The sequence below is a fragment of the Anastrepha obliqua genome, chromosome 5 (assembly GCF_027943255.1).
Source record: "Anastrepha obliqua isolate idAnaObli1 chromosome 5, idAnaObli1_1.0, whole genome shotgun sequence".
Taxonomy (NCBI): Eukaryota; Metazoa; Arthropoda; class Insecta; order Diptera; family Tephritidae; genus Anastrepha; species Anastrepha obliqua.
This window is the reverse complement of record NC_072896.1, coordinates 78,424,897-78,442,138: the sequence shown is the minus strand read 5'-3', so window position 1 is coordinate 78,442,138 and position 17,242 is coordinate 78,424,897. Positions and strand designations below refer to the sequence as shown.

The window sequence follows — 17,242 nt, the reverse complement described above, 5'->3', positions numbered from 1 at the left end:
AACGTTAAAAAAGGAAAATGTGGTTCAAAAACCCACCAAAAGATGATTTGCCAATTTTTGTCAAAAAAAAGAACGCATGGTCTGTGATGCGTCCCATATTTTGCAATCGTTACCTTACATTAAATGGAAGAGACGATCTTGCGAATCCTCACTTAAACCTCATAAAAGCACGGATCGAATCTAAGGGTAAGGTTCAGCGTACCAGACACGGCTTGTTTACTGGGGCGGCAGCCCTTGATTTGTTATGGTGACGATTGCTCGATAATGACGTCCGCCAATGACACAGATGGCTTGTGTTCCAAATTGAATGACTAACTCACCAGTATTTCTCGCTTTTCCACTACAAGAAATCTCCAACTTTTCTCCACTAAATCCGCGGTGACCCTATTTACAAACAAAGCAGTGTATTGAGTATTTATGTAAGGGGTTATATAGAGGTAGAAGGCCAAAAAAAGGGAATTTTCCAAAATTTTTTCTGAGAAAACATTTAAATTTATTGGTCCAAAAACTCGTACACATATAAGCACTAGCAAAGATATTTATTCGGAAAGGAACTACAGCTGATCCTCTCAAAAAAGACGTTTTGCGGTGACCACTATATTTCTGAGCTGGACCCTCTGAAATTAAAAATTCAAACAGACTTTGTTAAAGTAATCTAGTAATCTAGTAATTAGTCGAAGGAATAAGCAAAATAAATTTTTTTGACAAAATGGCAGTTTTTAAAAAAAACATCGATTTTTGACCAAAATTTCGGCCTTTAAGTCTTTATAAAAAAAATATTTATTGGTGAGAGTCTTCGACTAATGATTAAAAAATATATTTCAGAAGCTCATGTTAAAATATGAGACTAATTGGCTTAGCCGTTTTCGAGTAATGTTGGTCACCGACTTGCAAAACACCTTTTGAGAAAAACGCGTTTAAAATTTGAAAGTCACGCCTTTTCAAATTTGCGTGTAACCTCGAAAATATTCACCGCAACGATATTAAATTTTTTGTGTGTATTCTTAGATATATATACATTAAGATTGCCTCCTGATATTTCCCATAAAATATCACCATAATGAGACTACTATGCTACCTGATAAGGAGTACAGTAACATGATCAGCATCAATTACTACTGGGCTGCTACCACAGAAATCACCGCAGAAGGCACTTTCTAGAGGCTGAGCCACTTCCCAAGCAAGTCAGCAGGCATCTCTTAACTACACTGACAAAATTCACGATTAAACACGACCAGTACTACCGGATCAGGTAGTTTACATACAGACATTAAAAGACATTCATCGGGAGTCTCTTACCATATTCCTAAACTCCCGACCCCTGAATGTCATCATCGCAGTCCAGTCACCATCCAGACGAAAAACTTCAGCTGCCAAGTGAGATCCGCGTTATCTCGACCAATTACGTTCAGGATATTATAGTAGGCTAAACTCCTACCAATCAAGAATCCACTCCGACGTACTCCACATAAGTCCAGTGTGTGAAGCTACCTCGTCTGATATTAACCACCAACTCAGATGCCTCCTTAAACTCACTCATTTAACAACCCTCCCCCTGTGAATGCAACCTCTTTCTAGGCCTATTAAAAATGAGCATATTAGACGATGATGATCGGTAACTACACTACTGGTAGAGATTGATGAAGTGCTGCAACAAACACATCGACCCAAATTTACTCGCATACATGTAGTTGGTAAAGGAACGGAACTAAATTGTCTACTCCAATAAAAAAGATTTAATTTAAACGGCGCCGGCTCCATGAGTTTTTATTGGCACGATCTTCCCAAGTAATAATGTTCAGATATTGCATTATATATCAAGTTTCTTTTGGGGTTGGGAGCAGTATGGTGTAGGCGGCGTTCTCTGCAACGAGAAAGTCGCATTCAACAAAAATACAATATTTTTTCAAAAGTGCATATTTCATTTGCGTGCATAAGTGCATTTAAAGTAATAAGGAAAATAAAAAAAAGTACTAAATTTCACCAACAAACTACATAAAACTAGATATATTAGATTGGCTTTGGCTTTCCAACTTTTTTAACAATTCAAAATACGCTGCTAAATCGCTTTAAGTTTGAAACTGCATTCAAAGCCATTTCGTTTCAAAAAATTTCATTACATTCTTGGTAATACTCTCAGTGTCAGTACTAACTATCGTCAATAATTTCCATTTTTATCAGAAAAAAAACCAACCCGAAATCTATTGTTATAAATCCATCAGAGTTTGAGTTAGATTCCCGAAGGGTTTTTGATATTTCAACTAACGATGTCAGCATTGCTAACAGTCACTTTCGGGCTCGAAGTCAGTTGATGCATTTTTATTTTTGTCAGACCCTGCCAGTTTTTTATTGATTCCGTTTGAACCTTTGCCCAAGCTTCGTTTATGCTTAACTTTTTTAATATCAACTGAACCCTCTTGGACGAGCAGCTTTCCCAATAATAAGTAGTTTTACTTTTTCTCCTGTCATATTTGGACACAATGGGACAGTCAGCCGTTCATTTGATAATTTGCCAGTTTTTCGGAATTCCCCGAGAGAACGTAGGTTCAAATCTCGGTGAAGCACCAAAACTAAGAAAAACATTTTTCTAATAGCGGTCGCCCCTGGGCAGGCAATGGCAAGCCTCCGAGTGTATTTCTGCTATGAAAAAGCTCCTCATAAAAATATCTGCCTTTCGGAGTCGGCTTGAAACTGTAGGTCCCTCCATTTGTGGAACAACATCACGCACACCACAAAAAGGATATATGTATACACTATATATTATATATACATATATAAAGTCGCCACTGTATAATGTTGATGAGATAGGCCTTTTCTTCAGAGGATTGCCAAACAAAAGTTTATATAAATATACGGACGACTTTATACCAAACGTACTGAATTAATTATTTCTTGATGAGTGAATTTTTTTTGCTGGCTAATCCCCGCACAGGCAAATTTAGTTCCTCTTGAGTATTAATAATTTAAATTATCTCATCCACACTTTAATCTCCCCATCCTAGCACATATCCGCTAAACTGGACACAAATCACAGCGCATACCAAACTAAATTTGTGCAAAAACAACATCTATCCAGGAAGTCTGCTTTTTTACATTTTTTATATGTTAACCGCCTATGAGGAATTCACGTGATGGCACTGGACTGGAACCCGCAAGGGAGTAGAGGTCGCGGTCGGCACAATAACTAGCAGATGCCGAAATCAAATGGTACGGCGCACAAACAACAGTCCAGAACCATGTTCGATGTGGAAACGTATTGTCGAGGCCCTATGCTCCCTTGCTTAGTAAACAAGGATATAAAAAAAGAGGAGTTTACGTCCACTCAGCAGAGGTTTTTGTTTGATTTGTTATCAAAAGATACGAGATTCGCATCAGCTCAATAGTGGTTTTTGTGTAAATTTTATGAAAAATAACTGGCCGAGCCGGCTAAGAGAGTGTCCGCTTAAGGGAGAGTAATTTGTTCCGAAATTTATGCTTAAAACTCGGTACCGGAAAAAATGTCCGGACGCGTGAGATGTCCGTCCCTGTATTTGCAATTTGTGTGACTGTATCAAATTTCATTATCTTAGCTTTTGTGGCTCCGAAGAAAAGTGGTTTGGCAATTTCATTTTTCACATTTCACCACAAGCAAGGTGTATATTGGGTATGGGAATAAGTTTCCATCCATTAGCTTAGCCATAGTTACGAATTATTTAAACAATTAAATAATACATGATATTATGTGAAGTATGTACCATTGGAAGCCACAACTTTACTTCATCTTTCGGGCAGCATCGGTTTCCTCTTACGAAAAATTCGAGCTCTTTTGACTTGACCCATTCATTGGGCCAGTCTGCGATACTTTCGTAAGAAGTGAACCGGTCTCCAATAAGGGATGACTGCATTGATCGAAACAGATGGTAATCCGAAGGAGCAATTGTGAAATTTCTTGTGAAGTCCCTCTAAATATTTTTGGACCGAATTAGCAACGTGCGGACTGGCGTTGTCATGCAGCAAAATCAGTTTGTCATATCTACCATCCCATTACGGCGCTTTTCTTTCAGAGATCGATTCAAACGCATTAGTTGCAGTCGGAAACGATCACAAGTGATGGTTTCAGTTGATTTAAGAAGTTCATAACAGATGACACCCTTCTGATTCCACCAGACGCACAACATAACTTTTGAAGCATGAATAAGCTTCAACTTTTTCGACACTTATGGTTATCATAATAGATCGATTTTTCATCGCCAGTGACGATGCGATGCAGAAGACTTTTTCTTTTCTGCCGTTCGAGAAGCATCTCACACGTCACCAAATGTCTCTCGATATCCTCTTCTAATTTTTTCGGTGCCCCTTCACGATCTTTATCACTCACGTCGAAATTGCCACTCTTTACAAGTTGTATTTAAAGGAGCATCATTACCGTAAATATTGATCGACATACGACATGTTTCAGCTGCACTTTTCTTTAAAAGGTAATAATGAAACATGACTTCCCGCAAATATTGTTTTTTCGAGACGAACGTAGACATTTCTGACGTCAGATAAAAAAGAATCTTTACGATTCAAACGAATGCCAACTACTGCGATCGAAACCTCACAAATACACCTTCAAATCACCAGTATGTTACTAGAGGTGATGTGAAGGTGTATACCAATAAAATGTTTGCACTAGCACAGCAAGTTATGTGTGACGCTTACGAAATTGACTTTTGGGCTATGCTCCGTGGCCTTTTTCCCTTGGAATTCAACGTAGAAGTCGAATTTGTGGGGAACCATGTCAAGAAAAGTCGCTCCACACAAATTGAGCCACCCTAATATGCATACATATATATTTAAATTGTTGTAAGTCTTTGTAGTTATAACTCAACAATTCAGGGACGTATGTCACAAACGCTCACAATTAATTTCTTAACTTAAGTATCAAAACTCCTTAGAGAGTTTACTATTCCAATTTGCTTGATTACCATGCTTGTCATTTCAAGTGTCGTCCATGAATAACAGAACTTCGGTGCGCATTGCTTTCAGACGCATTTCCGCTTAGCCAAATTGCCTAAACAAGAAGCGTGGAGTAAAGTAAAGTTGGGAATGTGAAAATGCGCACAAACACTTACACAGATCTACATACATACAGCAGCACACGCACACATTCAAAGTTACAAACCAACTTTTATTCAACCGGCCTTAATCAGCCGTTGTGGCTGGAAATTGGGAATAAACTCTTTCGTCTTTCGCTGCTTTCTGCGCGTCTCACCTGCTCCCGAACAAAACGAGACCAAATTTCGTAAATTTGACATTTTTTTTGCTTGTGCGAAATGATGCTGGTGATGTGTCGTAGGGCTTGTTTCCTTCGATTGGTTAGTGGTTAAAACCCGGCTCAATGGTTAAGTGGCTATGAGCGACAAGTGTTTAATATGCCACAAAAGTAGTTGCGTCTATACGCGCCACTTTGACAAGCGCACACGAAACATTGTTGTCAACTTTATTTACAAGGACTTTACATTTCATTGCAGGATAACTACAGTGAATGGAAACTAGTGACAGTAGCAGCAGCAGCAACAACATTAACAAAGAGCGTACATGAGGAGGAGCACAATCGTATTGCACAAGTAGTAGTAAAAAAGAAGAAAAAGAAACGTACGCATACAGCAGCGTAAAAGCACACAGCAAAATAAACGAAATTCCAGAGACATGTTGGCCACCACCGCAGCAGCAGCGGCAGCAGTAGCATCGACAACAACATCATATTCAACAACTGGCGCAGTAGAGCCGTCAGCCAGCATGCTGATGACAACAAAAAGTGATACAACAACAACAGATACTAAAACAATGCTACATGGCACACCATCCATAGCAACGATGTCATCAACAATAGCAACAGCAACAGCAACAGGAATAGCAACACCAATAACAACGATTACCTCAGATCCGGGCATTTTGTGCTTTCATCATTGCAACGTAAAAGTTTTCTGCTTTCATTTGCCTCATCGCTGCCCCAAATGCAAACAAGTATTAGACACTGGCGATGATGTAGGTGGCGATAACGGTGCCGGAGGTGCCGCCGACGAGGAGGACGAGGGCGATGCTTGTAATAATGAATTGGGCAGCAATGGTTACAACGGCGCTGGCGGCGCTGTCAGCGGTCGAAAAGGTGGTGGTGGTGTTAGCTGTGGCATCGTTGGCTCTACACGATTGCTGCCTTTTCGTTTGCCTTATCCGTTCATACGTGCCTCGCAATATCCCTGTGCGATTGTTTTGCGTCCAACCACAGGCGATTTTCTCAAGTGAGTATCTTACAGTACCTGTTTAAATTTTTGTCGTACGTATTCATGCAAATTTATTTGCATACGTCTGTACGTATTTTTACCGAATTTAAGTGGAGAAAAAGCGCATGGGCGAAAAAAATTTATTTTGCTGAACTGTGGCACAGATTTTGAGAAATAAGTGATAAAGAACTTTTTAGAATTGTATATATAATATATAATAAATAATAATAATAATACATTTTTAGAATATCGAAAAGCTTGACAAATATTTTTTAGACATTTGAGATCTCAGTTTTTACAAAGAATGATGGAATACAAGATTAACGTTTGGTAGACACACCTACTTTGTTTGAAGTAAACTACACACTGGGGTAAGGTGTACCGCAATTCATAAGCATCTTTCCACAAATAGAACTAATGCTTCTATATACACTTTTTTTAAGCATTTAGATAAAACCAAGTAGGCTTTGCGTTCTAAAGTAAACAAAAAAAGAATACATCGAAAAACTATATTGGACTCCAGAAAACTATGGACACTAAAATATGGAACTATGGAAAACTAAACTAAAAATAATAACAATAAATAAGCAGTAAAAACATATCAACTTGTGGTATACACTTTACTTTGACGCTCACAGTATGCTCGTACATGCATATTTAGCTTAGTTTTGTCAAAGGTGAATTTTTATCGTAATTCCATTTCTGTAAGGAGTAATTTTTTTAGAGCAATAATGGCAATAGTCTAGACGTTGGCCTCTAGAAGAAAGCGAGGTGGAACATTTTTTATCTGATTTGATGACGAAATAGTTATGGCGATGATATTGTCCTAGACTTGTCAATGGTGTACACTTTCTTTTGATATTGACACTGCACATGCAAAAAAAAAGTATGCGAACTACATACTGGGATAAATTTCTCCCAATTATATTACTTTTTTGATCTGCATATGTTCGGTAGACTTGGTTGATCCTCTAGATCACATATAGACCAGAAATTGATCCGTATGGAGAGTTTATTTTCTTGACACACAGTTTGGATAATTTAAGTAGGCTGCTAGTTTTTTGACCTGCCACATTTTATAATACTGGTAATGATGCAGTTTATTCGTGATTTGCTAATTGCAGGGCAATAGCAGAGTAGGTGTTCTCGTGTTCTCGTGTTGACTTCGTTACATATTGTGCATGTATCGTTCTGCACTAGCTTCAGTTTGGCCGCTTACGATGGAGTGAGACAGTGTCCCGTCAGTATCCCCATTACAAGCTTACACTCTTTCCTGGGAGGAGATAATATAGATTTTGTAGAGCTAACTTGCGCTTGCGTGGCATGATTTTCGTGTGGCCCTATCCCATCTTGAATTCCCTTTTCGCATCATTGTTGCGTCTCGATCTAGTCGTGGGTTGCAGAGAGGTGGTTGTATACCGGCCTGCTTTGGCTAGCAAATCCACTTTCTCGTTTCCTTCAATTGAAATTAGCTTCATGAATAACTTAGTTCGAGTTAGCGTTTAAGCCTCTGTATATTCGGCTGTGGCCATAAGACGCACTAACTACTGAGTCCTTACTGTATGAATTCGAAGAGTAAAATCGACGATGGTAAAATTCGAAATAACGGTATATTTCCAAATGTTAATATAGAAATAGCCGAACCACAATCCATCAAACATTTTCTGGGGTAACTCACACCACAGTGTGTCTACCGAAGGTTAAATTATATAATTGGCGCCTACACCCATTTTCGGTGCCGAGTTCCTCCTCCTATTAGTCGCGTGCATCTTAATGTTGTTCCGCAAATGGGGCCTACAATTTAAAGACGATCCCGAGCGGCAGATGGCTTTTTATGAGGAGGCAGAAATACACTCGGAGCTTTGCCATTGCCTGCCAAGGTGCGTTGCGCTATTAAAAACAACTTTTTCTATCATTCTGGTATTTCATGCACGGCGAGTCGAACGTAGTCTCGCTCGATAGGCTCGCATCAACTCATTCGGCTACAGCGGGCACCGAATATATAATATATGTAGATAAACTGGATGTTAATATAAAGAGGTTTGGTGTGCATTGTCTCGCAGCGAAATAAATCGAATATATTTTTTTGGGGCCTCGCAGCGAAATAATTCGAATATATCTTATTGGTGCATGCTGAACGATTATTTTCTGCCCATAATGAAAGAACACTCTTCCTTCAGGAAATACGCACGATTTCAAGAAGATGATGCCATGCCGTATACGGCCAGAGAGACCAACTGATAAGTCGTTTCGGTGGCATATTTTGATCACCCAGGTCGCCGAATCTTACTCCTATAAATTTTTTTCCGCAGAAGTATCTCAAAAGTTAAGTCTATGGAAAAATGCGCGACCAGCTTATGACTAAAACAAAATATCGTTCGCGACTTAATGGCGTCCCGACGTCACTTCCCCAGTGAGTAACGCGGAGTAGGAAGGCCAGACTACAAAACTGTATTCGACTTAACGGTCAACATTTTGAGAAAATAACTTTTAAAAGATAAAATCTGCACATGCCTTCTTTGTAATACTCGTAGTTTTTGCCATTAGTATTTAGTCTTTAATTTAGCTTTTAGTTCTTAGCTGTGCCACCCGTCACCCTGTACGCACAGCAAATCAGTGCAAAATACTCGTATTGCTCTAGCGAAGAACTTATCTGCTTATTAATGCACGCTTTGATCGATTTGTCAACGAACATAATACACGAGTGCTACCACGGCGTACCTATAGAAGGTGGTGTCATTAGAGCTGTTGATTTCTACTTCTTCAATTTGTCTTTAAATTAGACATGTCAGTAAAACAGGATAACGCAAAGTTGTTGTTGTGTTGTGGATGCGCGACAAAATAATTTTGTCTATTCGTCATTCACTCCATTCTGCTATTTTCTATATTATAATTATAATTGCAAAATTTTTGTTGTTGCTCCTTAAGTGCTGCGCTCGAGTAATGTTAAATTTTTGTTTAATTTTTTTTTTTAGTTTACTTCATATTATTCTGTAGACTTTAGAAAATTAGCTTTAGAAGACTTAGAATTAGTTTTAGAAGAATTGACGACAAAATCCAAAATACTTCGATCACTTGCCATGGAATCGCTTCCATGCTTTTCGCGGCAATTCGAGACTTCACTCACATTAAGCAACGCTTCTTTTTCTTTTGTGCGCACGTTTTTCAGAACAAAACATAATAATTGATTGCAATAACTGCAGCTACTGTAATTACTTCATAAATCAATTTTTTGGTTTTAAATGCACACCTTTGTTGGCTTTGCTCTTCATCTGGTATTCAATCTCAATTTGTTCCTCTTCACCTTAGTTTCCTACAATTAAACCTTAGCTTCCTAGCCACTAAATATGCGCTCATTTGTATCTCTCTGTCTATTTCTCTGTCCCACAGTGACTACAACAATTCGACGGATTTGCATATTGCCGTGACGACCTCAACGGGCTGTGTTGTGGAATTCGATCGACATGGCTTGCGGCGACATCGTGCCGATAATACTCGCATGAACGAATGGTGGCAATGTCTGCTGGTCGGCGATGTCCCCGAACCATGGTATGACTACTGGGACGAGATATTGCAGCAGGTAAGTTATGTTTGACTGCAACTGCAACAACAATAATAACGCAATAAAGCATAGCATTCATATGTGCATATACGGCTTCGGCATGCTTCACAGCATTTCAACAAGGAATGTTAGGCAATTTGTGCCACAACCACTACTACTACTACTACTACTACTACCACATGCACTTGTATTTGTATTTATATTTGATTGCCGTGTGAAAGCTTACAACTGTTTTTCCACCCGCAGATTTGTAATCAGCCCGATCGCTGGACCGTCTCCCATTACCAGGAGGATAGCCACAATTGTTACACTTTCGTATTGGCATTTCTGCAGGCGCTCGCCTATGACAAGCTCAGCGCAGCAGCACGCTCCAAAACCAGTTTCTGTGAGAAATATATAGTTCCTAGAACCACAACTGCCGGCAAGTATATATCCTTGTATCGCAAATTGCGAGATACGGGCATTTATGTGCATCCACATCATCAACACCAAAGGCATTCCGTGCTCAAGCAGCAACATAAGCAACAGCAACAACAATACTACTATAGCCTGCAACATCAACACCAACAGCATTTGAAGCAGTCACGTGGCAGGTTGAGAATCAATGGACATATCAATGGTGGTGGTAGCGGTGGTGGGTCCGCATCCGCTCTGCTGGCTAATGGTGGCAAGGCAACCAGCATCATTTTGCGTGCGCCTAATCTCTGCACCATCGAAGAGTGAACCACTTAGAGTGCCAGAGCGGGCCATTCATTCATTCAATCATACATACAATTATGTACTTAGTGGGTCGACAGCAAACCAATTAATTGAATATGCAGCCAAGACGTATGCCGGTGGTGTGCACCTTCAGGCATGACAGCAGCAGAACGGCAGCACCAGCACGATCACCAGCAACACCACCACACCAACATATTCACAATTAACAAGAACAACAGCTATACATACGCACAAATGAGTAGCTGTAGTCAAAAGTAGCATTTCCTGCCAGGCACCTACTCGTTGCCAACCAATAGCCAACGTTCCTCAAGAATGCATCCTTTTTTGCTCGCCTTTGTGATTACTTTTGATCGAACTACTAAAATATAAATAGGTATTTTTATTTCTTTGAAAGTTTTCTCCTCACTTGCTTATAATTTTTATATAGCATTTTTTCCTACACACTTTGGTCTCTTAAGTCTTACACATATAAGTGAAATTAATTAATTTTTGTGTTAAAAGAATTTTCTTTGTCTAAGTTAAAAAAAAAATAAAATAGTTTAGTTCATTGAAAATGCCTTTTTTTGAACAGTTTTCGGAAGAAAAGAGCCAGCATGAATGGGAAAATTTTTATTGTAGAAGAAGAAAGTAAATGGAGAAGTGCAGTGTGTTGTGAGGCAACAGGGAATTTTGATAAAACTTAATTAAAGATTGATTGTTAGAAATAATTTTTGATTAAACTTCACCAATGCAAAAAAAAAAATATTTAAAACGCTGTAGAGTACAAAGTTTTATTGGAAACTACAATACTTACTTACTTACTTAGCTGGCAACTACAACCAATGGTCGGTTTTCGACGTTACCAAAATGTTGCGCCAATCGCATCTGTATTGCGCACGTTGATGCCAGTTAGAAACACCCAGGGCGGACAAGTTGTCAAAAACAGCACTTTCTTTGCTGGAGCATTATTGTCCCTTCGCTCAACGTGACCTATCCAGTGCAGCCGCTAAATTTTAATGCGCTTTACTATGTCGATGTTGGCGCACACCTCGATGTACCAACTTATTCGGACCATAGATCTTGCGAAGAATTTTGCTCTCGAAAGTTCTTAATAACCATCCATCGGTGTTCGTCAATGTCCAGGAATTTCGTGTATCGAGAGAGGACTCTGCTTTTCAATTGCCTACCCAGCCCAAAGCGTCACCTGTTGGAAAGAGTTTTTCTTCCAGATGGTTTCCTAAATGTATTGGCGTGATAAACGGAAAAAAGGAGGAGAGAATGCCTCACAATTTTGAAGGGTGTTCTGTCATGGCTTGGGCAGTCCTTAGTGTCAAAGGCAAAACGCCTATATGTTTCATATCTACAAAAATGATTTGGGCAAGTAACATAGGGGCTGAAAAATCGCGGGCCTAAAAAAGACAACACTTTTTTTTTGTTCAAAATTAGCTTTATTTATCAATGTAATCTCCAGCAAAACCACGCAATAATTACAGCGCCGCGCTAACATTTCAATACCACTTTTGTGGAACGATTTATCTTTTGCCTCAAAACAGGCTTCAGTTTAAGCGGTAACCTCTTCATTGAAGAGAAATTTCTTACCGGCGAGGATTTTTTTTAGGTTTGCGAGCAGCCAGTATGCGCTGGGATCCAAATCAGGTGAATACGGTGGATGGTGGATGTGGGGGAATTCGAAGTTCAATTCATGTAGTTTTGCAATTGTTTTGATTGACTTGTGACCCGGTGCGTTGTCTTAATGAATCAAAATTTTTTTCTTTGCCAATAACGCTCCATAATATTCACTGTTGATGGATAGTCAATAGAACATCACGCACATCCCCAGTTACCGAGGCCATAACCTTTCCAGGCGATTGTTATGTTTTCGTGCGCTTTGGACTAGATTCGCCAGTTGCTATCCACTCAGATCGTTTTGATTTCGGAGTGAAGTGATGTTTCATCCATTGACACATATCGACGTAAAAATTTCGGCTTATTACGTTTAAACATGCCCAAACACTTCTCAGTTCAAGCAAACGTATTTGCTAACAAAAAAGTCAGTGTTACATTTGTTGCTATTTTTACTTCTTATGCATATGCTTCGTAAGAATTTACAAATCTCGAATATCTCATAATTATTTTCCTACAATCCCAGATGTTTTTGGGGTGCTCAAATTCCACATTCACGGGATCCCGAAACCATTGACTTTTTGCCCAGGTGGGTACTTGCAAGTGCGGCTATTTAACTTAACCTAGATCCTTTATGAGGTTTGCATCGCGACTATGACTATAACTAATGATTTAACTTAACCTGACTCGAAACCAGATCGATCATGTGGCGAAGACACTATTTTAATGTTTTAGGTATTCGTGCGATCCCAGGGCCTAACATCGACTCGAATCATTAACCAAAATACGCCCACGCCTCTGTGCAGAACGCCTAGCTACTAAAGAATGTATGATGTCGGAAAAGAGACAGCCAGAAGATTCGCCACTCGACAGAAATCGGATTTCGGCTAGCCCTAAAAAAACATTTGGGCGGAACGAGAAGAAGAGGGATGTATAGTATTATCAAACCAATTATTATAAACGAAATTACAGACTGGGTCACTATCGCATGACTTCTTTAAATTGCTGTTAGAAAATATCGTGAGAGCGGCAGAACTTAACCGCTCCGTCACCAACTTTTATAAGAGCATACAATTGCTGGTGTATGCCGATGATATTCCCATCATCGGTCTGAAGAACCGCGCTGTTAGCTCTGCATTTTCATGCAAAGCGAATGAGTCTGGTGGTGAACGAGGGCGAAACCAATTACCTCCTGTCATCAGTCGGCGTATAACAGTTATGATAGTTACTTTCGAGGTACGAGACTTCGTTTACCTATGAATCAGCATTAACACGAATAACAATGCCAGCCTTAAAATCCAACGGAGGCAAGTATCGCAGGCGATGAAACAATGAGCTGTATGAGCTTTACAACGACATAGACATAGCACAGCGAATAAAGCTCGGACTCTAAAAGTATTCGATGTGATACTAACTGGTGATAGCAGAGGAAGAGGAAGACCTTCTCTGCGTTGGAAAGATGAGGTGAAGAAGTAATTGGCTTCTCTTGGTGTTTCCAACTGACGCCGGCTAGTACGAGAAAGAAACATCTAACGCGCTTTGTTAACCTTGGTCCAAATCGTTAAAGCAATTATCGCGCTAATTAAGAAGAAGGAAAAGATTCTAACCTAACTTAATCTAACTTACCTACCTGCGCAGAGTAGACTGAGATAGAAGAAGGAAATAAAACGTCCAAATAAGTTGTATAATATATTCGACTACTCGTCGTAATTTGTATTTGAACTTTTAAATGTATACATACAAAAATTTTGAAACTTCAGTATTACAGGTATCAAAATTCTTTAAAGACTCAATATTTTTTGATACCCGAATTAATATATATATCATCAAAAATGTTGAAAAACTCTTCAACTGATTAACGGCGTCTTAAACTCAGTTGATAAGTGCAACAAAATGGAGAATTAAAAGCAATCGCAGTTAGTAAATGGAGCGCAGCTTGATTTGAAGGGGCCAGCGTTGAGGGCGAACGATTACCTCATAACCTAGAAACAAATGAAAAAATATTAAGAAAAGAAGTAAAAGCACAAACAAAAGAACGAAAAAGCAGAGAAACAGTAAAGGAATAAAAATAAATCCGATTTAAATTCGTAACGAGCAAAAGTCAGGCGTTTATGTTGGCACCAACAGGACCCCTTCCCCACCCACTTATCCGCTTCACTCTACTCATTATCCGCACGTTTTGCGATGGCAAAGAATACAATGCCAACAATTAATGCTGCAGCAACGGCAATAAGCAGAACAATAGCAGAAATACGAATAATAATAATAACAAAAACAATTGGAATGGAAACAACAATAAAGGCAACAACAAAGCGTCTCACAAAAACTACAACAAGAAGGGGGGTGTGTGTTGGCGATAATGATCATTGCAACAATGACACTAATGATGTTAGCAATGCTATTAATAATTATTATGCTTGCCACGACGATACTGGTGCTGTGCTGATAGCAATAGTGGCAACAATGGCAACGACTATTTGCAACAATTATGTAGGTACAAACGAAATCGTTGCAGTTGCCATCAGCAGTTGTTGACATTAATGCCACTTTGAGTTGACAAGTGGGGAGGGTGATTTAAAAAGGAAAAGTGTGGCAAGGGATGAGTCTGTATTAAAATAACGGAACAAAAGTATAATAACGAAACAAATACACACAAAAAATGATGGTAGAGAGGTGAAAGGAGGCACAACAGTTGTGCTGGCGAAAAATGTTGCAGCATTCAATTGAAGAGAAAAAAACAAAAACAAAAACAAAAACAGTAACAAAAATGAAACTGTAGCAATTCAAATTTCGAGAAACAGCAGCAAATTACAAACAACAGTGACAATTCCACGCTCAGTTGCCTGCACACAGTCGAGTTTTGTCAGAACGGTGCTCACAGAGAAATGTTTTGCTATTGTTGTTTTTAGCGCAGTTGTTGCTGGCAACCTCCCTCCGCCTTCTCTCACAAACACCAACCACTTTGCCATTTGACATTTGCGTGCCTGTGAAATAATTTATTTTTTTTGTCTTGGTTTAGTTTTGGTTTTTGTGATAAGTAGAGGTGTATGTACGTATGTATGTATTAAGTATCTATTGTTGTTGCGGTAAATGTGAAAAGAATGCGGCGTGCAACAATTTGTGGCATGCAGCCATAGAAAGCGAAATGAAACCTCATTAAAATTTGTGTCAAAATCGCAGAAAAAAATTGAAGTGATCAAAAAAGAGGAAATTCAGTTGTGAGTGCGTACTTAGCGTGCTTACATGCATACATACATACATACATACATACATACATGTGCACATATTTATAAAAGCGTCAGCGGTTGATAGTGCAGATTTGCCATTTTGGTACGGTTGAGTGTCATCAGCTCTTTGTTTTAACATTCCTCTTCTCATACACATAAACATCTTCATTGTCGTTTGCATTTCATTAAAACAAAGCTCCTGCATGCGCTCCCCTCTAGGGAAGGCACAAGGAAACTTCAACTTAATGCCGCTGATCATATTTTTTAGGCAATTATAGTACAGGTGCATGTTGCAGCTCTGATTGCTCCATCGGCTAGTAATATAAGAGGCACCTCTTCAGCGCGAGCTTTAAACTTTAAAATGCCAAAAAAGTGGTTTTTAATGCTAAGAGCTACTCGAAAGTCATATTTACGGCTCTTTTCTAATATTATCGATAGGAAATACATTTTTTCTCACTTTAAAGTGGCCTTTGACCCGTTTCGTTCTCTCAGCGTTCCTGCAATCACAAATTCCTGAATTTGCTTGAAAATTTCAATTAGAACTCAAATTAAAAATTACAATTTGAACTTAAATTAACAAACAGCGATTTGCTGTGCTGAGATGCTAAGAATAAGAAGAGATACAAGGATCTCTCCGTAATTAAGGCGATGAGATGAGTAAAGAGCTGGTAGGAGGAGATTCGGCATTCGGTTGGTCAATTTGCAAACCTGCTATTACTGACTTGATAAAGTTAGAGCGTAGTAAGTACTGGGGAACAATAGAAGACCTCAAGATGGTTCAGTTTGGTTGAAGATGCATTAAATCATTGCTGATTGACTACGCTCATCGACAAGATTTGTGTGGCAAAACGGATTCTGTATGTATATTATTACTTTACTACAAACCTAAACCTTAACAATCTTAATGATCTAATGACTAAAACCAAACAATTTTTTTTCTGTCACCCACAGATTTCTTTTGGCAATCTTTTATGATTCTAATATATTCTCTACAAATATTAGTGTACACAGTGTCGACAGTGTAAAATAATGCCAAATTGTGAGTTTTCATAAGCAAATCGAGTCCACCAGAGTAATTTTCCCGCCACTACATACGACTATACAATTAGGATTGATAAAAAATTGTCAAAGCCATGAGTCGCAAGGATTTAGGCTTTATGCCCTTGAAAGAGAAGTTTTCTAAAATAAGTGACACGAAAAAATACACTAAGGAATTTTCGCCGAACCTCAGAGCAGGAAATTATTTAAAGATAAAGTTGAGTTCGTCTGAGAAATCTGCTGGAAAAAATTTAAAATGTGATGCAAATTTGTTGATCAACCACAAAGTATTATAAGTAACTACAAACATTTTATAGAGGAAAATTGAATTTTTTTACTCCCGACTTCTTTTTCGAGAATCTAGGAGACGTTAGCGACGAAAATGAGAAAAGAGTCGTCTGTATATTTTGCAGCACGGAGAAAGGATACCAGGGCGAATGGTGACCCCGCATTTTACAGATTTTTGTTGGACACGTGCAAAAGACCAGCCTGGAATCAAATATTTCAGAGATTAGTAATTTTTAGCTTAAAAATACATATTTTCAAGTTGTAGGTCAAGAAAAGTCACAGTTTTTTTTTAACCTAAAGTTCCTGTCACAAAAAAATGTGGTTGCCAAATTTTGTTTGTTATAATTTTCCCGCTTAGGGAGTTTATATAAAGTAAAAAAAAGCCGCTTCTGCTTTATTTTGAATATATTGGAATGCCTCAGCAGATTGTGTATGGCATTTATCCAGACATGACTAAACAGAGATTGAAATGTTTAAACTCTTATATAGCCGATCCGCTCTAAGTATTAGGAGCTCGTCCCCCAAGTACTGCTTTCGTTAAAGAGGTTGAGCATGGC

The 17,242-nt window shown here is 38.8% G+C and overlaps 1 protein-coding gene across 2 annotated transcripts in view; it reads left to right on the top strand.

The window, feature by feature from the left end:
* Positions 1 to 11,084, top strand: part of LOC129246875 (uncharacterized) — a 316,754-nt gene extending 305,670 nt beyond the window's left edge. For both annotated transcript variants that reach the window (XM_054885578.1, XM_054885580.1), the window contains exons 6-8: positions 5,496 to 6,266; positions 9,639 to 9,828; positions 10,057 to 11,084. In XM_054885578.1, the coding sequence (XP_054741553.1) occupies positions 5,674 to 6,266; positions 9,639 to 9,828; positions 10,057 to 10,533 (1,260 nt within the window). In that variant the 5' untranslated portion in view covers positions 5,496 to 5,673 and the 3' untranslated portion in view covers positions 10,534 to 11,084. The remainder of the gene's footprint in view (positions 1 to 5,495; positions 6,267 to 9,638; positions 9,829 to 10,056) is intronic.
* The last annotated feature ends 6,158 nt before the right edge of the window (positions 11,085 to 17,242 follow it).